Below are 22,345 nucleotides of genomic sequence, written 5' to 3'. Positions count from 1 at the left end.
ACGTATAAAGATGCGACACTCAAGGAGGTCGGGGGTGAGAATATTATTATTTTTTGTACCGCATGAGGACGCTGTTCGTTCACTGGGTCTAGGTAATCTTAAAAAACTTCCTTTTTCTTACTGATACGATATTATTTTGAATTAATAGAGGGCTCCGCGCTTTGTGCTAAAAATAGTAACACGGCTTCGTGCCGCCATCTTGGAAGTCTGTCGATTACAAGCGGTGATAGCGAGAGGAGCAAATATTTACTCAGTTTGTCTATTTATTTACTCAACTAGCTTCGTTTGTGTACGGATTTTGTCCATCAACACTATGGAAAACTACGTGGAGAGTTTAGACAAGCAAGCACGCGAGCGGTACACTGCGAAGTTGCATTTTATTGGAAAATTGGATCCCTACAAAATTAAAAACAAGGACTGGAAGTCTGATCCCGATTTGTTGCCGTGTGTGACTTACATCGAACTTGTTAACTATCTTATTTTCCACCCAAGTCCCTTTTGTGAACTGAAGGATTTTCAAAATTACAAAAGTATGGAAGCCTACGACAGATTTGTGTCTGTGCACACAGTATTTAACCTAGCCATACTTGAATGGTGTCGACAGATGTACATGAAGTACACATGTCCCATAACCTTTTAAAAATTTATTTCTACATCATAAATAATTCAATTTACCTGTCAGAAAGTGGTCAGAACAAACACGAACACAGTCAAGCTTTGGCAAATTCGACCGGTTGATAGCTGCCAGCCACATTCGTCTTCGCTGTTCACTTTTCTCCTGAGCTTCAATCCCCTGATCGTAAACACACTTCGGAAGTCTAAAGATGCCCTTCCCACCCTTTTCCCCTCGGCTACAACAGCCAACAATAACGCACGTATTCGGCATTACAATGTAGAATCTAACTGGTTCGCTGAACAATAACAATGAAGTGAAAAGCTTTGTGGACTTCCAAAACGGCCGCCAGCAATGCATTGTGGGTAAATCTTAGGACCTCGAAGCACTCTATTATAGTGATTATGACAATTATACTCACTAATGGTGGTCAGGGAGCTCACAGGTTAATACTTGCAACCATGACACTGTCAGTCTGTCCCTATATAAGTTTAAAAATGTACTTTACATTCAAGGCTAAGCTTTTTAGAAGAGGATTCAAATTTTCTTCAGTCATAGACAGTTTTGGGTGCCCTACTTAAAATATAATTAGTTACGGTTACTAGTTATTTCATTTAAATGAATACTTAGCCAAGTCACCCCATGACCATGGGCCTTAAACCGCTGGAAGATCTCCTTCTCCATTTCTGGGTACTGTCGAAGAAGTTTTCTTTTTTTTTTATTCCTGGCTTTGTGTAAAACAAAAATAATCTTACAATTAAAAATACCCAAATCCGGCAAGTAAATTTTATGTTCATGTTTTCTTTGCGGTTTTCCGTTGTTCGTGTACAAGTCACACACCCCTCCCCACGCGTTGCCCACCATTTGCTACTGATGCCACGCAACCGAATTATTGTCAGGACCAGAACGGAAAAGGGACCCAATTGCGTTACGTTTCTCACAAGTTTTATTAAAGGAAAAAGGAAGGGCAGCGCCCACGATCCGGTGTTCGCTAGGCGCGGGAAGCAAGTCGCTCTCGTACTCGGATTGTGATCCGAACACGGAAGTGGATCTTGATTGTGGTGTCAAGGACGGAAAAACAGGTCGATAGCCAGGACAGGAGAGCAAAAACGTGGTCAGGGTCAGAAACGTGTCGTGAGTCGGGATGAGAGAGCAGACGTGGTCGGGATCAAAAACGGGTCGTAAGTCGGGACGGGAGAGCAGACGTGATCAGGATCAAAACGGAGACTGGAGACAGACGGGAGCAAAAATGGGACAGGTGGGAGTCAGGGTTGAAAAAGGATTGCCTAGTATTCATTGAGGTTCGCAGACGGGCTGACAAAAGGGGACAGACAGCACTGGGTTCAAATACTGACGGGGAGCCATTTAGAACCCGCAGCAGTTGGCGCCATATGAGCGGGCACATGTGCTTCGCATCAATAATCATGAAAAGTATCCCATAAATGCTGACCCCTTGTTTTCAGTATTTAATTTCATGGTTGTAAATTTGGCTTAAATCCGAGTACATACAGTAGGAACAGTATCTACATGAGGAGATATTCAGCATCCTCAATTCTGTGCTTGAGATGGCACCGCCATAACTGTTTTGAGTTGTCCTTTCTTGGTAAATATAAACACCCTTAAGCGATTGGCATTACTGGATTGAGGGGTGTATGTGACAATGTACATGAAGCAAGAACACTCAACAGTCAGAGGACATTAGAATTAACAATCTGCATTTAAAATGTAGCAGAGTAACGTAATAACGCACCAACAACGACAGTAGTTACAAATGTCATGATTACCGATTAGTATCGTCTGTGCCTGCTGCGGGCTACCTGATTGGTTCCCGGTCCTTTTTTAAAGCCCAGTCCCGTCACTCTCCGGTTGTCAGTACGTCAGCGAACCTCTGTTGTTACAAGGCAAGCATTTTGACCCTGACTTCTGCCTGTCGCGTTTTTGCACCCGTTTTTCCGCCTATCTGTTCCTGATCTCCCCGTTTGTCTCCGGCTACGACCCGTTTTTGATCCCGACCACGTCTGCTCTCCCGTCCTGGCTTACGACCCGTTTTTGATCCAGACCACGTCTGCTCTCCCGTACCGGCTTACGACCCGTTTTTGATCCAGACCACGTTTTGCTCTCCTGTCCCGGCTATCGACTAGTTTTTCCATCCTTCACACCGCCATCTCCCACTACGGAAGATCCACTTCAGTATTCGGATCACGATCTGATTGTATGAGCGGCTTGCTTCCCGCGTCCAGCGAGCACCGGATTGTGGGCGCTGCCTTCCTCTTATTGTCAATAAAATTGTGGTTAACGCTACGCATTTGGGTCCTGATTCCGTTCTGGTCGTGACACAAAACTTCATTAATAACGTTAGCGCAATAGAGAAAAGTAATGGTATTCCTTTGTAACGCGTTAGTCTCTACAATGTTCATAGCTTAATAAAGACAAAAACGATTTCATAATAGGAGTTACACATAGTTCAAGGTGTAACTGAGAATATTGTAGTGCTATCATATTCCCTTGAAAAAAAACCCTTGCTCAGGAAGTGACAGCTGAAACTAAACTTCAAAAACACCCACATAAAAACGTTGTCTAGTTCTGTAAATCGTTGATGGCTTAATTTTACAAAGGACGATTTTATCCCACAGGTCATTTGGTCACCTTCCTGATTGTGAATGTTTATTATTGCCTTTTCCCCGTCCGTAAAACAAAACTACTAGCGTGAGGGAGGAAACCTTATGGCAGGAAGTGCAAAGTTCAGGCAAGACTGGCTGGCTACGTAAAAACACGTCAGAGCCTGTGGGAAAAGATCCTGTTAAACCTGCTCCACAGCCTACACCACTGAGTCAGAGAAATATATTTCACCAAATACCTTTCACATGCCAAGTTACATCAATACAGGAACCACAATAACACTTTTTTTCTACCTAAATACTGATCCTAAAAAGTGCTAATATAATACTTCTCTAAAAGACTAACATTGAGATATATGGACTAATCTGGTTACGATATACAGTGAAGAAAATACGTTTTTGAACAGCCTGCTATTTTTCTATTTCTCACACTTAGAAATCATGGAGGGGTATGACATTTACATCGTAGGTGCATGTCCACTGTGAGAGAGATAAACTAAAAAGAAAAATCCAGAAATCACAGTGCATAATTTTTTAACGATTTATTTGTGTGATGTAGCTGCAAAAAAGTATTTGAACACCTGAGATAATAAATGTTCATATTTGGTACAGTAGCCTTTGTTTGCTATTACAGAGGTCAAACGGTTCCTGTAGTCTTTCACCAGGTTTGCACACACTGCAAGAGGGATCTTGGCCCACTCCTTAACACAGATCTTCTCTGGATCAGTCAGGTTTCTGGGATGTCGCTGAGAAACACGGAGTTTGAGCTCCAACCAAAGATTTTCGATTGGGTTCAGGTCTGGAGACTGGCTGGGCCATGCAAGAACCTTGTGATGCTTCTTACGGAGCCACTCCTTGGTTTTCCAGGCTGTGTGCTTCGGATCCTTGAGTGAAAATTTCAGACCCCTCCATGATTTCTAAGTTGGAGGAATAGCAAAATAGCCGGGTGTTCAAATACTTACCATTTAATAAAGAAATATCTCTATTTTTTTTTTTTTTTTGCATGTTTCATTCCGGCAAAAATGAAAACATTTTTATTAATGTGATATGCTGTTTTGTTTCTCTGAGATTTTATTCCGAATTTATTTTAAATTATGATGAGAATGAGTTAACATGCTTGGCCCCAAAAGGTTTATGTATGCAATCTGTTGTATTGTTTGTTGGTATATTGGCATTTCAGTATTTGTAGTTTAATAAAGATTGAGCGCAAGTCCCTTTGGTTGTGTGCTAGTCAGTAGGTCAGTTTGTTTTTCCTGCACCAAAGTATTTATTTCAAACTGTACAGTACTAGAGTGTATGATTTGTTAATGTTACTTGTGAACAGTGGCCTTCTCTGCTGGTCTGATACATATCCGAATCATGTGATTTTAATTATATTTTGTCCGTCAAAATATATTAAATACAGTAAATCCAAATTGTATGTCCGCTTCTTGTCATTGTTTCTCCGTGGTTTTGCTGCTTCTAGATGTGTGCTTTCCTATTCAAGCATTTAACCAATTATATTACAGCCATTTGTTGTGGCTAGGTCCTGTAAGGCCGTGCACCATAACATCAGTGTCCAATGAAGATGTTGGTTCAATCAATCCGATTCTGAATTGGTGGAAATTGGGCTTCTGGAAAGCATAAGGAAACGTCAGCGATTTGACATACTATGGCTAGGGAGCGGTAATCCACCACAGCCTTTAGACTGGAAAGGAACAAGCTGCACAAGGAAATATATACTTGTGCTGATTTAGTAGTATTTTTGTCAACCTACAATAGGGCGCAAGCCTTTTACAAGATGGATAATCTTTTGTCCGCCGCTTTCAGCCTAGAGGTGAAATCTCAAGCACAAGCCCAACCTGAACCTGAACTCATTACGTCCAGGCCAGGCTTCCTTCTCGCTGACTTTAATAAAAAAAAATCCACCCGTCATTGTTCTTTTTTGTTTTTCTTTATGCAGTCTTGTTTAACTTGGACTTTCTTGGCAAAAGACAATGCCTTTCGTAGCCCATATTCCCACTCTTGCGCAGTCCGCGTTGCTGGGGTGGAGTCCGGCGCTGTCAGACACAGAGAACAGGGCGCGTGGCGGGGGCTGGGAGGCTAAAATCACCTTCCCCCTACCTGAATCCTCACAGATAAAAAAGGAGATTTCACTTTCAAGAGCCAGGACATAGAGTCGGTTGGTTCACGAATGACATATCACGAATTCAGACTGGAATAGAGGGCCCAGATGTGAAATGCACGGCCTGCCACTGCTTGTAAAGATTTTGGTGAAAAGTTAATTGCAAAAAAATTTTAATGAAAAGAAGCAATTGATTAATTATTTTTGATATAATTTGTCTCCAAATAATACTTCAAGCACAACTGGTGAAAAAAAAACGTATCTGTATCTTTAAATTGTAAAAATTGAAATGTCATTTTTTTTCATAACAATTTGTTGGTATTGATACTTTTTGTGTATTATATAAAAATAATCATTTATATTTTATGTATTAATGTATAATACAATTCACAGTTCATTCATATTCTTCATATTTATAACACGTGTCTGTTTACCTGGGGATTCAGGTGAGGAAAGACCGGAAAAGGGCGTGTCATGTCCCGGAAATGGAAAAAAACCCAAAAACTCCAAGACAGGTACAGTTTCGAGTCCCACCCGTTTGTTGTTGACTTGTTCCGAAGTGAAACCGTGCGTGAAATTTAGCAGTGGACTTTATTTCCTATTTTAATTTTCCGAGTGAGAGAAAAAGTCAGAAGTTGTGTTATTTGGACGCCTTTGGAGGACTTTTCACTGATTTGTGGAACGGGTGGGGGCCGACATGCAGTCTCGAGTTAAGGTGTGTGTTTGGAGCTGACGGCGAGCTGTCAACAGCATTACAGTAAGTTTCCTGCAAAAAGAGCACCCAAAACACGTTGCATTTTGTTAATTTTTAACCGAATTGGTGCGTTAACTATAACCCAATAAATACACTGCTATGCACAAGCTTGACTACTTCGAGATGACGGCATAGCTTCATTGATTATATTTAGTAATCTTGGAAATGATTGAACAGATTACACGATTGTTAAGAGGCAAATATTGTTTGTTTGTGGATTTTTATGTAATACAATAAAGTACACAATAATGCAGTATAATACACAAACGTGTGTCTAAAGAAAGTAGGCTGATTTCGAAACTTTTAAGTACTTACCCCTTTTCCATGTTTTCCTTGCAGAGAAGTTATTTTTAAAACCAAAAGAAGAAAATAGACCCTTACCTTTCCAAAAAAAAAATAGAAAAACAAGGAAAATTCATTTGAAACTTGCAATAGTGTCCCTAGCGACTTGTAAACATATGATAACCAATGAAACTCTTGATGTATTTATCTTCAGCATTTTTATCCAAAATATGTGTACGGTAGTATATAATTATATAGCATTATATCCAGACAGAAGAGCAGCTTCAGCAACAGACTGCTGTCACTGTTGTACCACGGACAGACTGAAGAGATCTTTTCTTCCTCATGCCATGAGGCTCTTTAACCCCACCCGGCGGAGTAAAGGCCCACATTAAACCACACCACCTACATTGCATATTACCGTATTTTTATTGCAGTGTGTATTTTATGTAGCACTATTTAAATACTCTATACAACACGCTACAGTGGGTATTAGCACGTCACATTGGGTATTTGTATATTGTATTCTTTTTGCTTTATTATTGTATTGTTCTCAGCTCAGGGATGCTTTTGGGGATGAATAAAGTATCTATCTATTCTATCTAATTTTCTTAAATAATATAAATAAGGGACATTTTTAGGGTGCCACAATGTCTTTTCAATGTTGCGCAGGAATATTTGATCTTAAAGTTTTGTATTCCCCTGAGATGATGAGTATCTAGTCTGTAAAAAAACAACTGTTGAATATTTGTCAAGAATTGGTGGTCACTTACCTTGTGTAGATTCTTCAAACACAATCCGAAATCAAAAACATTTTAATCCCACAAATAGCCATGTCAATATTCCTCTTTCCATACATGTTAAAAATATCAATTTCCTTTGTAATGCCTAATGGAATGTAAGTGACTCGGTGCTATGACCATTCCCTTGCAACACGTTTTACAAAGACCGCATTCAAAATACTTTTATTGCTGCACTCACAAACAACTTATAATAAAACTTTGTTAAATGTATCCTGTAATTGAACTATTGTAAAAAAAATGATAGATGAATTAACCCTAAGGGATTAACGTGAAGACATTATGAACAAGGATCAACAAGGATATGAACAAGAAGTGTATTTCAGTAGCCCTGCAGGTTAACGATTGATCACAGTGCACATAAACATTAGCATCATCGGTGACAACAGGGAATTGTTGGAGGCCGACAAAGCGGCCATTTAGAATGAGTCAATGGAGCTGAAGGCCGTAACTTGTCGGGCGATTTAAAGCATTTTGTTTATTCTTGCCAGACTCGAAAGCCTCAAAAGTACAAAGAGCTTTTGAAAGATGATTAATTTAACGGTTTCTTGGAATCTGGTGGCGGGTGTTGTCTAGCAATGACTCCCTCGATTTTGAAATCATCATCCAATATCTATCCATCTATCCGTTATCTTCACCGCTTATCATCAGTAGGGTCGCGGGGGTGCTGGAGCCCATCCCAGCTATCTTTGGGCAGTGGGCAGGAGACACCCTGAACTGGTTGCCAGCCAGTCGCAGGGCACACAGAGACAACTCCCTTGCTCTTTCACACTTAGGAACAATTTGAACAGGCCAATTAACCTGACGTGCCCAGAGTAAACTCAGACAGGCAAGGGAGAACATGCAAACTCTGCATGGGGAAGCTGCAGTAGATGGAATTGAACTCTGGACCTCTGCATCTTGGGGCTGCGCACTAACCACCCAGCCCCTGTGCCACCCCAATATCTATTACATGACAAAAACAACACAAAAACGTATCGCTGTAATAAACCGATTACGTGCACAAAAAAATCACGAAAGTAAATACTCATACTTATTAAGTCTCCCGATTGTGTCTCCCGATTTAAATACTTAATTCCAGACTCCTGCCACCAGATTAATTTCTACTCATTTCCAGATGGCCTCCCGAAAAACAAAATATCACACTTTGAGGACTCCGTAGAAAATACAGGCTCGATCTTCCATATGTTGCACTTAGAAGACACCGTAGAAAATTTACAGCTTCTATCTTCCGTATATTTATGCATACACTGAGTCAGCGGTTCGTTGATACAGGCTAGACTGGTAAAATGGCAGAAGCAAACCCAGCTAAAAAACGGAAATATGATTGCAAATATAAGGCTAGATGGCAAAAAGACTTTGCTTTTATTCGTCTCAGTGATAAAGGTGACACGTTTGCTGTTCAAAATGCTGAAACGTGTTAAGTATGAATACCACTTGAGTTACTAGGCTCGCGCTAAAATCTGCTAAACTGTTTCAGGAGCCCTTCGATATTGTCCGCCGGCTTCCTGTTTGCAGTGCGATTGCCTGCCGATGGAGCAGGAGACCCAATGGCTGTATCAACTCTTGGCCGAAGTGCAGCTGGAGAAGTTCTACTTGCGTGTCCGCGACGGCCTCAACATCACCCGCGTCGAGCACTTCGCCTACGTCAAAGAGTCCGACTTGGAGCAGATCGGGATCAGCAAACCTGGTGAGCCTCCGTTTGCCGTTTATGCTGTTTAACTTGCAGGCATCCAATACATCTGCTTTAATATTGTCAAGATTCAGGATTCAAGATTGTCGATTGGCTTTTCCGTCATTGCAACAAAATGGCAATGCAAATTTCTTTAAAACCCTAGTATATATATCAGGCTCTCTGTACTTGTGACATCACCAGAAACTGCAGTTTCTTCACCTGCTAACTGTTCCGAGAGTTCAGTGATAGTCTTAGAGCCCCGATTATGAAATGTAACAAGTGGCCTGTGGCAAATCCACTCAAGTCAGATAATAATATTTACAGGGTTTGTACATGTGCTTGACATCTTTGAAAATGCTGGAAGTGTTGTGTTTTTAAGGTTTTAAGTGTTTTGAATTTTAGGACAAGTGCTTGAAAATGTTGCCATGTCTCTCTGGAGTCTGACTCCATACATCACGCATTAAATGAAAAAAAAAAAAAAAACAAACAAGCAAAAAACAGGTCAGCTTAAAAATGACGCTGACACACCTACTGTAGTGGCTTTGCAATTCTTCTTCCTTCATGATTGACATTGGTTTATAAGGGGTTGTCATGTGAAGCGTTAACTACGCGTTGCCAGGTTAAAAGACCTAGATGCAGTGAGACTGCTGATTTAATGAACGATGGCGAGAAAACGGAAAATACAAACAATTACTAAATAGTCCTTCGTTTTAGTTTCGTATTTTGTTGTCCGTGATGTTTTTATTTATAATACTAGACTGATCGTAAAGTAGACCTAAAAATATTGAAAGGCAAAGAGATTTGATGTAATAGATTTTGTTTGAGTCTGAAAGAATTTCCCAAGGATTTTATGTTTTATGTGCCCGTAATAGATGAAAAAGGCATTTTGTGTTCGTAGAATATGACTTAAAGGGAAGATGTGTAATATTTGACCACGAAATGTCCCTGTATTGTGTTGCACAACCAAAAACGAGTGCTACAAAGCACATGGAAAAATAAAATCTACGGAGACTCAAAATGATTCATCCGTTCATTTGTTTGCCCAGCTTTTTAGGAGGCTTTTTTTCTTTTGGGGTACCCTTAGGAGCAAGATGGTGGATAATAATGTCAGCTCTCTTAAAGTTAGCCTCATGTTATTTGAAGTAAACACAGTATTCTTGACCTAAGAGTATTAAAGAAAATGCTTGTTTATGCATATGTTTTAATGAATGGTGAACCGTGATTGGTTCTTAGCTGAGCCGTGGGCATATCGATGTCATCGTTCTTTGACATCAACTCTCGTAATTGGTGCCCCCCCCAAAAAATATACAAAAAAAATCTGAGAACTGAAAATATGAAAATAACCTTGTTTTAATTTCTTTTTTTAAATCTAAAGCCCAAAGAAGATTATGGGATGCACTAAAACGCCAAAAGATGTCCCGAAGCTCCCGCCCTTGGATACCAAAGGTATGACCCAAAGTCAGGGGAACAATGTCTTCTTCACTCACAACAATAAGGGGACCTGATCCATCGTGACGTCTGTACACACAGGGGCCAGGCGGTCGTGGTCCCGACGTTGGCGGCAGTGAGCCCGGCGTGGAAAGCGGTAGCCGGGCGCTCCCCAGTCTGATCCAGGACAGCGAGCTGGTTCTCGGGGAAAGGCTGGGCTCCGGCTCCTTCGGGGTGGTCAAGAAGGGGGAGTGGCGTACACCCACTGGGAGAACTGTAAGACATATATAAAATTGATGTCCTCTCCAATACTGTTCAAAGGTTTGGGGTAACCCAGACACTTTTGTCATTTTCATGAAAAAGTCAGTCTTTTATTTAGCTAATGACTTGTCTAATGCACAGTATGTGTACTCTTACCCATATTAATCCTTTCCTTTTGTTGTCCAGTCTCAGAAGTGGCCTTGAAGGATAGCATTTCGGAGTCTCCTATTCACTGTAGATGTTAACACTGCTAATTGAGGACATCGGAGGTCTATTTCTCACACTAGAAACTAATGCAATTGTCCTCTTGCTTGTTTGTGCACCCACTTCTCTTACTACTCTGTTTAGAGCCTGATTGTGCTGTTCACTGAACGGATCAGTACACACCGTTGTAGGAGATCTTAGTTTCTTAGAACACAGATAAACTGTCGAGTTTCACATGAAATTTCTCTTTTTCTGGCCATTCTTGAAGTTTAATCATCACAGCCACAGACAGGTTTTATGTCCCAGATACTCGACTAGCTCAAAGGAAGGTTAGGTTTGAATGAATGGATGGCCTTTATTGTCATACAAGTATAAAGAAGTTGGAGGGCTTCTCCTTTCAGTGCAAGTGAAACAAATTAAAAAGGTAAAAATGTGCAAAAAGATAAAAACGCTTCAATATATTAATGATGAACAATAGGTGCATATTCACAGTGGCAGTTGGTCAGTACGTTGCTCTCATGGACGCGGTAGATGCGAATTTAGGGTGGTACTGGCTTTCGGTAAGACGCCATTCCTCATCGTTAATTCTTGCTCTGATGCACCTGTAGCGCCTTCCAGAAGGCAGAAGCTCAAATAGTTGGGTACCTGTATGTAACCTGTCCTGAGACAGTAGGTAGAGTAGATGTCCATCATGGAGGGGAGAGGGCAGGCAATGATGCACTGTGCTGCTTTCACTATCCTCTGCAGCCTCTCATAACTGATGGAAATGTAGGTCTGGAGGCTTTGATGGTCAACTATTACACAGTGTTCCCTATAATATATAGAATAGAAAACAGAAGCCACCAAAAACAGAAAAAATAATATACGTAAAATATTATATTCAAGCAAGTATCACAGAACAAATACAATCAATCACACAAAATATGAACCAAAAATAACACCAAAAAATGGAATGTTCCAATAAAATGAATGAGACAAATGCTTATTTGCTGCTGGATGTGTTTTTAGTTTCCTGTGGCTGTGAAATCTCTGCGGAGCAGCCTGTCCCGCCAGGCGGAGACGTTGACGGACTTTTTGCAGGAAGTGACCATCATGCAGTCACTGGACCACCCGCACATCATCCGTCTCTACGGCGTGGTGCTCACGCAGCCCCTTAAAATAGTGAGCGGACCCCCAAATCCAGCCAACATCTCCTCAATTCAGCGCTAACAGGACGGTCCACGCCCCCCGGGCAGGTGACGGAGCTGGCTCAGCTAGGCTCGCTCTACGACACATTGCGCTCGCGGCAGTACGAGTACCCGCTGTTGCGCCTGTGGCTCTTCGCTTGCCAGATCGCGGCGGGAATGGACTACCTGGAGACACGTCGCTTCATTCACAGGGACCTGGCCGCCCGCAACGTCCTGCTGGCATCCAAGGAGATGGTGAAGATCGGCGATTTCGGACTCATGAGAGGCTTGAGTCATGACGCTGACCACTACGTCATGTCAGCGCACCGACGCATCCCCTTCGCTTGGTAGGTGCTCGTTTCGAGACATTCTCCACAATGTTCCTCGTCCTTAGTCACCGTTTTCACCAATTTGACACAACAACTCAGGTGTGCTCCAGAGAGTCTCCGCGTGGGCTCCTTTTCGCATGCGTCTGACGTGTGGATGTTTGGTGTCACCTTGTGGGAGATGTTCACCTACTGCGAAGAGCCGTGGTTCGGCCTGTCTGGAAGGCAGGTGAGTGAGGAGCAACTTCATTTTGGAACTTGATGTTTAAGAAAAAAAATAAAGTATTTGTATGGAATTTAATACCTTTTTACTCATGGCCGCCACCTCTGGCTTTTGTCATCATTGCACCCTCTGTCGCGCTTGTTCAAGATGTGTGTGTTGACAGAGTCGATCGAAAAATAGATATACTTTATTCATCCCCGTAGGGAAATTCACACTTCCAGCAGTATCCTTGTGTTGAAAATAAAATAAAATAATAATAAAAGAAAAGAAATAGAATGTGTCATAAGTCTGTAATAATAGTTTGCAATAGTCTTTGATCTGTGCAGCCCCTTGAAACTCCTGTGACCAAAGGCTATAGAAATAAATGAATACATAAATCCCCGATATAACATGTTGATATAGAGTATTTAAATAGTGCTACATAAAATCCACACTGTAATAAAAATAGGGTAATATGCAAATTTGGGGGTGGGGTTTAATGTGGTCTTTTACTCCCCCGGGTGGAGTTAAAGAGCCTCGCGGCATGAGGAAGAAATGATCAAACGAAACTGGGACGTGAGTGCACAAAAACTGCACCTTACGGGGAATTTCTATCTAATGAATGCAACAGGTGGACTGGATCGCGCAAACAAACATGCATATATCTGGTAAATTGATGAATCATTCATTCTACCTGACAAAATTTGGGATAATTGCTGACACACTCAGACAACTGGCAGGATACTGAGTCACAAGGCCACTTGGAATTGAGCACTGGCATTTAATGGATATCTCATTCCCCCAAAATTAAGGTACTTGATATTGTTGTTATGAAATCAGTTTTTTTCCTGTCATTTTTACATTGTGTCGTTGGTGCATGCAACAAAAGTAATATAAAGTTACATGTGACTGCAGTGCTAGGGTATTTGTTTTTCAGGTAGTATTTACAGCAATTAGCTATCTGGGAAAACCGTATTTTTTTCTAAATGGATGTTTTTCTACTGAAACGATGAATCTCTTTTCATACGTTAACAAACGCGTGGAGGAGCATGACGTCACTCAACACCACTCATCTCCTCCCCCCATTCCTCCTACCTATTGTTTCCGCACCGAACAGCTTTGCTAAAAGCAGATAAGCCCATCAGGGCTCTGTGAACTGTTGGGCATTGTCGGCTTATACTTAATACAAAATTTTCTTTTAAGGACACCTTACATGAATATATATCTTTTTGCCAGTCCCAACTACCTTAAAGAATTCTGTGAACTTATGAGTAGGGTCAGTTCCCGAAGAGCCAATTTATTTAGGAAATCTATTTTAAAAAGAAAAATAGTGATAATAATCCCATGAAAACGATTGTTAATTGTTGCTCTGGCCCTGATAAAAATAATAGTAATCCATTTTAATCCATTGTGTTATCAGTTGCAAGTTCCAGGGTTGGGTAAAGTTACTTTAACTGGATTATTTTTAATTACTTTTGGATTACTCCAATACCAAATATGCTAATAAAAGACAAAAGAAACTAAATATGAATAAAATGACTAAATTTTGTGCAGGCTTGGGGAGTAACGGCAAAAATGATGTTGGCAAGCGGTTTGGATTTGTTTTCATTTTGTTTCTGTCGCATTTTATGTTAGTTTTGCCGGAGATCAAAGAGATCAAAGCCAGGAGAGAAAGATTACCACGTGTTGTGAGTCATCATTTTATTCATATTTAGTTTCTTTTGTCTTTTATTAGCATGTTTGGTATTGGAGTAATCCAAAAGTAATTGAAAGTAATCCAGTTAAAGTAACTTTACCCAACCCTGGGTGAAACCGTACAACATTACTTAGGCGTAAAATTGCACCAACAATAGATGACACTAGCAACATACTGTAATTTCTGCACAGACACATAGCAAAACATTGTTATGGGGACATTTAACGATGTTCCAAATTAATTAGCTCTCATGGAAATTGTTTGGTTTGGAAAAAATGTGTTCAAAAAATAAAAACCGTATTGCTTTGTTTGTGCTCCCGGGTACCGAATGACACACACAACCTACGGCCCGGGACTAGGGATCTGTGATTTATCGGCGTGTCAATTTATCAGTTTTCGGATTGCAGATCCTGTGGCGCGTGGAGCGGGAGGGCGAGCGTCTGGAGAAGCCGCCCGACTCGCCCCAGGAGATGTACGCCGTCATGAGGAAGTGCTGGGCATGCGACCCGTCTGAGCGACCCGACTTTGCCCGGCTCATCACCATGGTGACAGAGGCCAAACCAATGGAGGTCCAGGCCGGCAGAGAGTTTACTGAAAGCAGAAAGCTGGCGCTTGCCCCTGGAGATATGGTGACCGTCGTTGAGCACAGGTAAGGTGACGGGGCATTCTAAATGTTGCTCTCCGGGTTAAAAACTACCGAGCTGAACTCGTGTGCAGTTTGGAGCTCAGCGAGTGGCGCGGCCAGAACCAGAGGACGCTTTGCGTGGGCTGTTTCCCTCCGAGTGTCATCATGCCACCTGCACCCGCGCAACTCCCTCCCGGTGCAGTCGCTGCACCCAACCCCGTCACCAATTTCATCTCGGCCCCGGTGAAGGGCAGTCTGCACCACGCGGCGCACGGGGATCTCCATGCCTCCCGGAGCTGGGGATCACCCGAAAACCTCGACGAGTCAGTCACTGCAGAATATTGTGGATGGTTCTTATTCGACTGAAGGTTTTGACTGGCTTTTGTCATGTACGCAGGAAAAGTGGCAACTGGAGGCTGGCCCGGGATAAAGAAGGATCCAATTTGATCACAATGTCAGGTGTGAAATATCTCAAAATAATGTTCATCAACCCATCCATTTTCTTCTACTTATCTGTTGCGGAAGAAGCAGCCTCAGTAGGGAATCCCAGACCTCCCTTTCCCCAGCCACTTAATCTAACATGTCTGACAGTATCCTGGGGCTTTATCAGTCCGGCCTTAAGATATTTTCTCTAATGGGTCCTGGGTTGGTCTTAAGGCTTCCTGCTGATAGGACATGCCCTGAATACCTCCCTATAAAGGCGCATGCGATTGAGATTGCAGTGAGGGTTTGGGTGTCACTATAGATGAATAGAAATTCCCCCATAATCCCATAAATCAATGCCTGTAAACTTTGGATGAACTGGTTTCAACGTGAGGTGAAGATGGTCAAGGCTGGGGCGGAGTCTCCAGTGCAGAATCTTCAAGGCCTGGTTGGGACCAGAATTACTTGTTGGAGGGAGACGTAGCTTTGGTTTGTGGCTGGCCGCTGCCAGGTTCCTCATTTTCTCCAGGGGAGCTCTAGCAAGCACCTGTTAGCGTTTCTTTGCTATCTCTCGGCCAAACAAGGTGGAAGCGTGAGGGTTAGACCTTTTGGCTGCTGGCTGAAACTGCCTTGCTTGGCTACTAGCCACACAGAACTTGCTTGGCCACTTGCTGGAACAGAACTCACTTGACCGCTTGCTCATTCAGAACTTGGACGCTAAGTAAGCAGGATTTCCATGGCTGCTGGCTGGATTAGAACTTTCTCGGCCGTCTGCTATTTCAGAACTTCCTTGCTCTCTAGCTGGACAGGACGTGTGGGATCGTTTCACAGAGAAGCGATAGCATCAGACCGACCTTCACGTCCAGTTGCAACCAGATAATTCAATCACTTGAAATAATTGAGTTAAGCCTCTCATATGATTCCGTGCACATGTTTTGACCTCATTTCATCATTGTTCGACCTTGCAAACAAAATATTTCACTAAGTTTTCCTTGTCCTGTGGAGTTTAGCTGGGGGTGGGGAAGAGAGAAAGATGAAAGGGCGAGCAGGATGCCGTTCTAAAGTTGAATACCTTACATGTAAGAGGAAAACAGAGCGCTCAGAACAGGGAGAACATGAAAACCCTGCCCAGGGAGGCTGGTAACTGGAACCTTTCCTTGTCCTGTGGAGTTTAGCTGGGGGTGGGGAAGAGAGAAAGATGAAAAGGGGAGCAGGATGCTGTCCTAAAGTTCAATACCTTACACTTAGGGGGAAAGTAGAGTGCCCAGAACAGGGATAACATGCAAACCCTGTACAGGGAGGTCACTGCAAGTCCTCTGAACTGTGAGGCAGACGTGCTAACCACTGCATACAATATATTTCAATTTAGGTCAGTGATGTTTATTCAACCATCAATCATTGCGCAATTACGGTAGTATCTCATAGTAACCCACACCTATACTGTATGCATTTCCAATCTTATCCACCGTATTCTGCAGTATATCAGTTGCAACGGTTTATAAGGCACAGTTTCAAATTTCAGGTGCGGCTTTTATTCCAGAAAATATGGTAATCTGCATACAAACATTTATTACACAATGAGATCCACCTTAAATGGTTCATATTTAGTAAAAGGACATCAATACCAGCCAGCACAACTATGTTCTGTTCACAGGTATTACTCGGAGCCTGGAGTCCGTGTTAAGCAGCCGGCAGTCTCAAGCACCTTCTTCGGTCGCTCCGGGTAGGGGGGCGCCGCCAATGGTGGCCCGCAGCGTGGTGGTGCAGCAAGACCCGCGCCGCTTCAGCGAGGCCAGCGTCCTGCCGCCTCCCCGTCCGCCGCCGCCCAACCTTAGGCGTGCCAACTTGAAGCCTCAAAGGCGGCCTACCGTGCACCCAGTGTCAGGCTCCCCTTGGATTCCGCCTCCACCTCTGCCAGGAACCACCAACCTGGTTAAAATGTCTCAGCTGACTCGCTCCACTCCTCAGCTGGACGAGCAAGGAGACGTAAGGGAGCGGTCTCGAGAAAGGGAGAAACCCACTCCCGCACAGTACACCAGAGACTCGCTCATCTCTCAGGTATTTCAACTCTCGCAATTCATTTTCTCAGAACATTAAAGGTGCTGTACGGAATTTGGAAATGTCTCACTCGCTACTGCCACCTCCTGGCTTTTGTCTTTATTGCAGCCTCTGTCAAGCTCCTCATGTTGCATGTGCATTTCTTAGACGCGCTTAAATAAACTCTTTTTTCATGTGTTTGGGGGTTTGGGTTGGTGTTTGGACTGTACTTAAAACTGGCCTTTTTTACTTTCACCATTTTCATGCTACACTAACAAGGAACTGCAAACATAAGCATGGAATTACTCCTACACCACCCTCTTTCCTGCTTCCCAATGTGTTGCAAGTCCCAGCAGCTCTATAAAAGTGAGATAAAGGCAGATAAGCGCGGTGGAAAAACTTGGTCGGGCATTGTTAACACATACAAAACACGTGAAATAGTTTCCTTTCAACGTTTTAAAAACACCTTAAACAACGCACCCCACCTTTAATAGAGTAAATACAGTGTCTACTTACAAATTTAATTTGTTGTGATAGTAGCTTTGAAACCTGAAAAGCTAAGTAGTAATCCGTTCCAAGCCCTGGAAAAGTACAGTATTTTTTTTTTAATAAATCATAAAAGAGCATCAGAACATGAAACAAATGTGTTAAAACTAGATGACCGCACAATAAACATAAAACAAGAGGCACATCATGTAAAAAGTATAGAATATAATAAAAATATTAATTTACCTTTTTGCCACGTTTCTTGAAAAACTGATCCAATGACGTCTGTTTTTGCCGGCTTTTGACAACCTGTCAAAAATGTGCAAGGCAGACGTAGCGGTACCCCGAATTGTCAACACTTTTTCCGGGTGATTCCTTTCCACAAATTCACAGTTCATTGAATTTTGCTAAAATGTCCTTAATTTCGGCTGATTAAATAATGGCTGCCTCTTTCCAGAAACCGGCCTCCTCCTCTGTTTGTGAACTCTGAACCGTAGCGGTGACACGAAAAGCATGGGGGGATAACACATGGGCACTGGTTTGCCAGGCAGATTTGAGGCGATAGCCAGTTTGTTCATGTAAAATCCTAGGAGTGTCAAATAGCGCCTACTGTACTATATTTTCCCATTCAGGTACTTCGTAAGCTGAAACTTTAGTATTTAGAGACATTCGTAAGTAGAGGTACTGCTGGATTTAAATTTCCACTTTTTAAGACACCTCAATCGATGCACTCCACCTTTAGAATTTCTTTCAAAATAAAAAAATCTCCTTTGTATTTGTTCAGGTGATGGAAGCTGTACACGGGGTGACCATTGAGGAGGCTCACAACGCGCTGCAGCGCAATGATTGGAATCCACTGCGAGCTGAGCAGCAACTAAAGGCAAGACATAAACATTTTATTCCCACAAATGATACCTTTTCCAGTGAAATATTCATTTTCTTAACTGTTTTTCACTTTTTTCCCCCCACCCCTGAAGGGACACTGTAATATTTGACCACTAGATGACGCTGTATCGTGTAGTGCAGGGGTCACCAACTACTTCTTGTGACTGACAAGCGTGAAAGGCTTCCATTTTGATATACCTTTCTATGTTGGTACCATGTTATTCTCTGGTTGTAATTATTAGGGGTTAAAATAGGTTCTGTCAACTACTAAACATCATGCCAGTTAGACATCAAATTTCCCAGAAAATCACAATGACCCATGATATATTTTAAGAACTCGTGCTTCTCAGGTGTACTGCTGGTTCCGCTGGCACCATGTTGGAGACCTCTGCACAACACCACACAGTGACATTTAGTGGTCAGATGATAAATGGAAGTGAGGGTTTCTAATTGTAGGCTTATTTCTAAAGCGCCAATTGAAATTGAGGAAAAATATGTTTGTACTTGTTTTGGGATTAGCTATAAAGAAAAGGAGTCAAGAGAATTAAATGGGTCAAGTGTCTTCAGCACCAGGTGGGCATTAGCGGTAAATCCAATTTGGTTGACTGAACTTTGTTATCCTCTGAGTGTCGAGTCGTTTACAACCCCACTGTTTTATGACGTCCCACAGGGTTCCATTCTGGGGCCCCTCCTCTGTTTTTGCATCACAGCCATTTTAGGCCCTCATTTCAATGAGAAACCTCAGTGCCAATGAGTTAGGCAAGGCTTGAGATTGGGGACTATTAACTTGTGAATGGAGCTACAATTACAGCGTGGGTGGGATAAAAAAAAAAAAATAATAATATATATATATATATATATATATATATTAACAGGGATGTGATTTGACCAAAGTGAAATTATCTGAAAATTAGGCGGGGGTCTGGGGGCCGCGGGCACCCAGCTAGGTCCAGGGCAGTGCCCTGGTGGGGGGACAAGTGGGGCGAAGCCCCCCGGAGCTCATGGGTTTTACGTTTTTTTAAGTACTTTCAATGCACTCAGATGACAAAGAAATAGACAAAACAACAGCATCAATTTTCAATGTATTTTGAACTATCCCATATAAAATTACAGTTTAAGTCAACTCAAAATCAGTCACATTAAAAAACATTGGACTGCCTTTGCTTTTAAAAACTATCACTGAGAATATCATCATATCTAACTCATGTGATTACTAAGTTAACACATAAATCATGTTGAAGAGTTCAAATTTCATGAAGAAATAATTGTATCATGACCAAATGAAAAGTAACTCATATTAGAACATACCACAAATGTCTTTGTTATAGCAGAAGATGTTATCTATAAATGAAAGTACAATAAGTATAGGCCCTACAGTAAAGTGTTGGTGTAATGTACACATGAAAATCTATTATTGTAATTGTTAAATATTTATGGCCATTTTTATTACGTTATAATATTTTCGAAAAAAAGGGGAAAACTGTCAAATAAATTTGAAAACTTTACCACCTACCTCAACATTCACGACTCTATCAGCAACTGGTACAGGTTTTTGGGGTGGATCACGTCTCTCTATTACCGCTTCCGTTTGTGGTGTCAATAAGGGATGGAGGCCTTAAAGTTTTGGAGTTTTCGTTTGGGCACCGAAACTACCAGCGATGGAATAATTTGTTGTTCTTGACTGGAGTTCTTTCACGTGTTTTTTGCTCTTTGCGTGACTTTCAAGAGCTTTGAAACCTCTCCCACCATAGACAATGGTATCATGGCATCAAATGCAAAGCGCTTTCCCGGCACGATCGATCTTCCGAATAAAGTCACTGAACAAATTCGTCACAGTCTTCTTTCCAACATTTGTAGATAATTCCTTCTCCAACCAGTCCGATCGAAACTTGTTTTTTACGATCTTATCAATTTCTTTACCTCGCGGAGCATCTTTGCGTTCGATCTCGGACATCTTTCTTTAAACACTCGGCAAAAACGTGTGAGAAATGAACAATGGCATACTCCTACGCCTTTATAACAAGCGCGTTTATTGGTCAACACGGAGACTTCAACCAATCGCAAGTACGTTTCATTTCAGTTACGGAAACACTAAAATGGAATGCTGTAGAGACGAAATCGTTTTTTTTACCAATTAAAAAATCGGAAATCTTAAAATTTTATTTTTGGAGATAAAAAAAGCGGAATTCCGCGAATTAGCGGAAAAATCACATCCCTGTATTAAGCTGTAATCCTGTTGGAAGCATGAGACTGAGTGAAATAAACTGAGAGATGGAGGCAAAGCTAGAGCGAGGCAAAGATAGAATAACAAAATACGAGCCAGAGAATGAGAGAGAGAAAAAGATGGACATAGAGACAAAGAGATACAGGAAGTTAAAGATAGAGACGGAAAAACGACAGAGGCAAAGAAAATTAGACAAAATGACTGATGCAGTTGAAAGGTCAGAGAGAGAAAGAGAGACAGACAATACAACATACAGAGATGGACAGAAATGCAGAGACAGACAGAATATGGGACACAGAGGAAGAGATGGAGGGATATAAAGACATAAATGGAGAGAGACAGAGAAATAAAGACAGACTCAGAGAGACAGACAGTGAGAGAGAAACATAAAAGGTTGAGAGACAGAGAGGGGCGACAAATTGTCTTTCTATTGACGTACAGTATCTGTTTTTTTATGTCCCGTATTTATATTTTTAATAAATGATTTTTTTTTTTTTTACCTTTAGTAGGAGTCAAAAATATATTTGTGAATCGTGGAATGTTTGATCCGATACGGCCCTATGTTGCCTGGACCCCAACCCTGGCGGCCCCACAAGTAAATTCAGTTTGAGACCCACGATCTACTACATCCGGTTTCCAATTTGAAGACGATGTAGGGTTTATTGTCACGACACCGCGGAGGACGGTTTATGTCCCGGGAATGTCTTCCCCATTCTGAACTCGGCGGTCAAAATAAGCAGAATGTTGAATCCTGTCTGCAGCTGGAGCAGCTTTACTCCCTGAGCCTGTGCTCGCGAGAGGACTGCCTGCGGATCCTGAGCCGCTACCAGTGGAACCTGCAGCTGTCCAGCCGCTACCTGATCCGTTGGTCACGCGACGAGCGAGCCACTTCGGCCGAGAGAGCGCCTCCCGAAAGACGCCTCTGACATCGCATTGTCACTTTTTTACGTTTATTGTGAGATATATTTTAATATTTACTGTCTCATGTTCTGAAGAACAGATCAATTTTTTACTTATTCCAAGCATCCTTAATGTGCTTAAATATTAAGACTGACCCGGTTATTGATGACCTTTTTACCTAATGTTAACTTTCTAGTAAAGCGGTCGGGAATGTATGGCTCTTTTCTCGAGTACGTCTGGCTGGGAGTTCAACACAATGTTTTATATCAAGAGCAGCAGGGGAGCTGTAGCGCTTTTCTCCCATGAAGGCTGAGAAGAACATTTATTTGTGATTATTTCTATTTCTCCTACAGTGTTTCCCATATATAGAAAGAACTTGGTGGGTTTCATTGATTTCGCCAAAGTCTCAGAAACTTGTATTATTGAAATACATATATAGAATACCTCTAGGCTTGCGAGGCATAGACTCTTCACAGTGAAGCTGGAAAGGTAAATCCAGGCCAAGGAGATGTGATTCTACAGGAAACTCCTGGAAATCAGCTCCATAGCTCATGTGACAAAGGAAACAGTGCGCAACACCATCAGATGGCACATTGGACCCTATGAAGAACTTCTATGGTATGGCCACGTCACAAG

At 42.0% G+C, this 22,345-nt stretch overlaps 1 protein-coding gene across 1 annotated transcript; it reads left to right on the top strand.

Annotated features, from left to right (window-relative positions):
* Positions 1 to 5,821: 5,821 nt before the first annotated feature.
* On the top strand, positions 5,822 to 21,924 carry tnk1 (tyrosine kinase, non-receptor, 1). The gene is made up of 13 exons (XM_088348021.1): positions 5,822 to 6,092; positions 8,652 to 8,861; positions 10,222 to 10,292; positions 10,377 to 10,550; positions 11,748 to 11,900; positions 11,975 to 12,252; positions 12,334 to 12,460; positions 14,537 to 14,778; positions 14,847 to 15,077; positions 15,152 to 15,213; positions 16,832 to 17,235; positions 18,485 to 18,580; positions 21,571 to 21,924. The coding sequence occupies exons 2-13, from the start codon at positions 8,705 to 8,707 to the stop codon at positions 21,733 to 21,735; spliced, it is 2,160 nt and encodes a 719-aa protein (XP_088204147.1). The 5' UTR covers positions 5,822 to 6,092; positions 8,652 to 8,704; the 3' UTR covers positions 21,736 to 21,924.
* Positions 21,925 to 22,345: the final 421 nt, after the last annotated feature.

This window comes from Urocampus carinirostris, chromosome 11, assembly GCF_059441175.1.
Source record: "Urocampus carinirostris isolate Australia breed hairy pipefish chromosome 11, RoL_Ucar_1.0, whole genome shotgun sequence".
NCBI classification, from domain to species: Eukaryota; Metazoa; Chordata; class Actinopteri; order Syngnathiformes; family Syngnathidae; genus Urocampus; species Urocampus carinirostris.
Note: the sequence above shows the minus strand (reverse complement) of the source record. Positions and strands in the feature narration are given on the sequence as shown.

Coding starts and splice junctions, on each gene's coding strand:
- tnk1 (XM_088348021.1), top strand. CDS start 8,705: ATGGAGCAGGAGACCCAATGGCTGTATCAACTCTTGGCCGAAGTGCAG. Junction 12,253..12,333: donor CGACGCATCCCCTTCGCTTG/GTAGGTGCTCGT, acceptor ACAACAACTCAG/GTGTGCTCCAGAGAGTCTCC. Junction 17,236..18,484: donor GAGACTCGCTCATCTCTCAG/GTATTTCAACTC, acceptor GTATTTGTTCAG/GTGATGGAAGCTGTACACGG.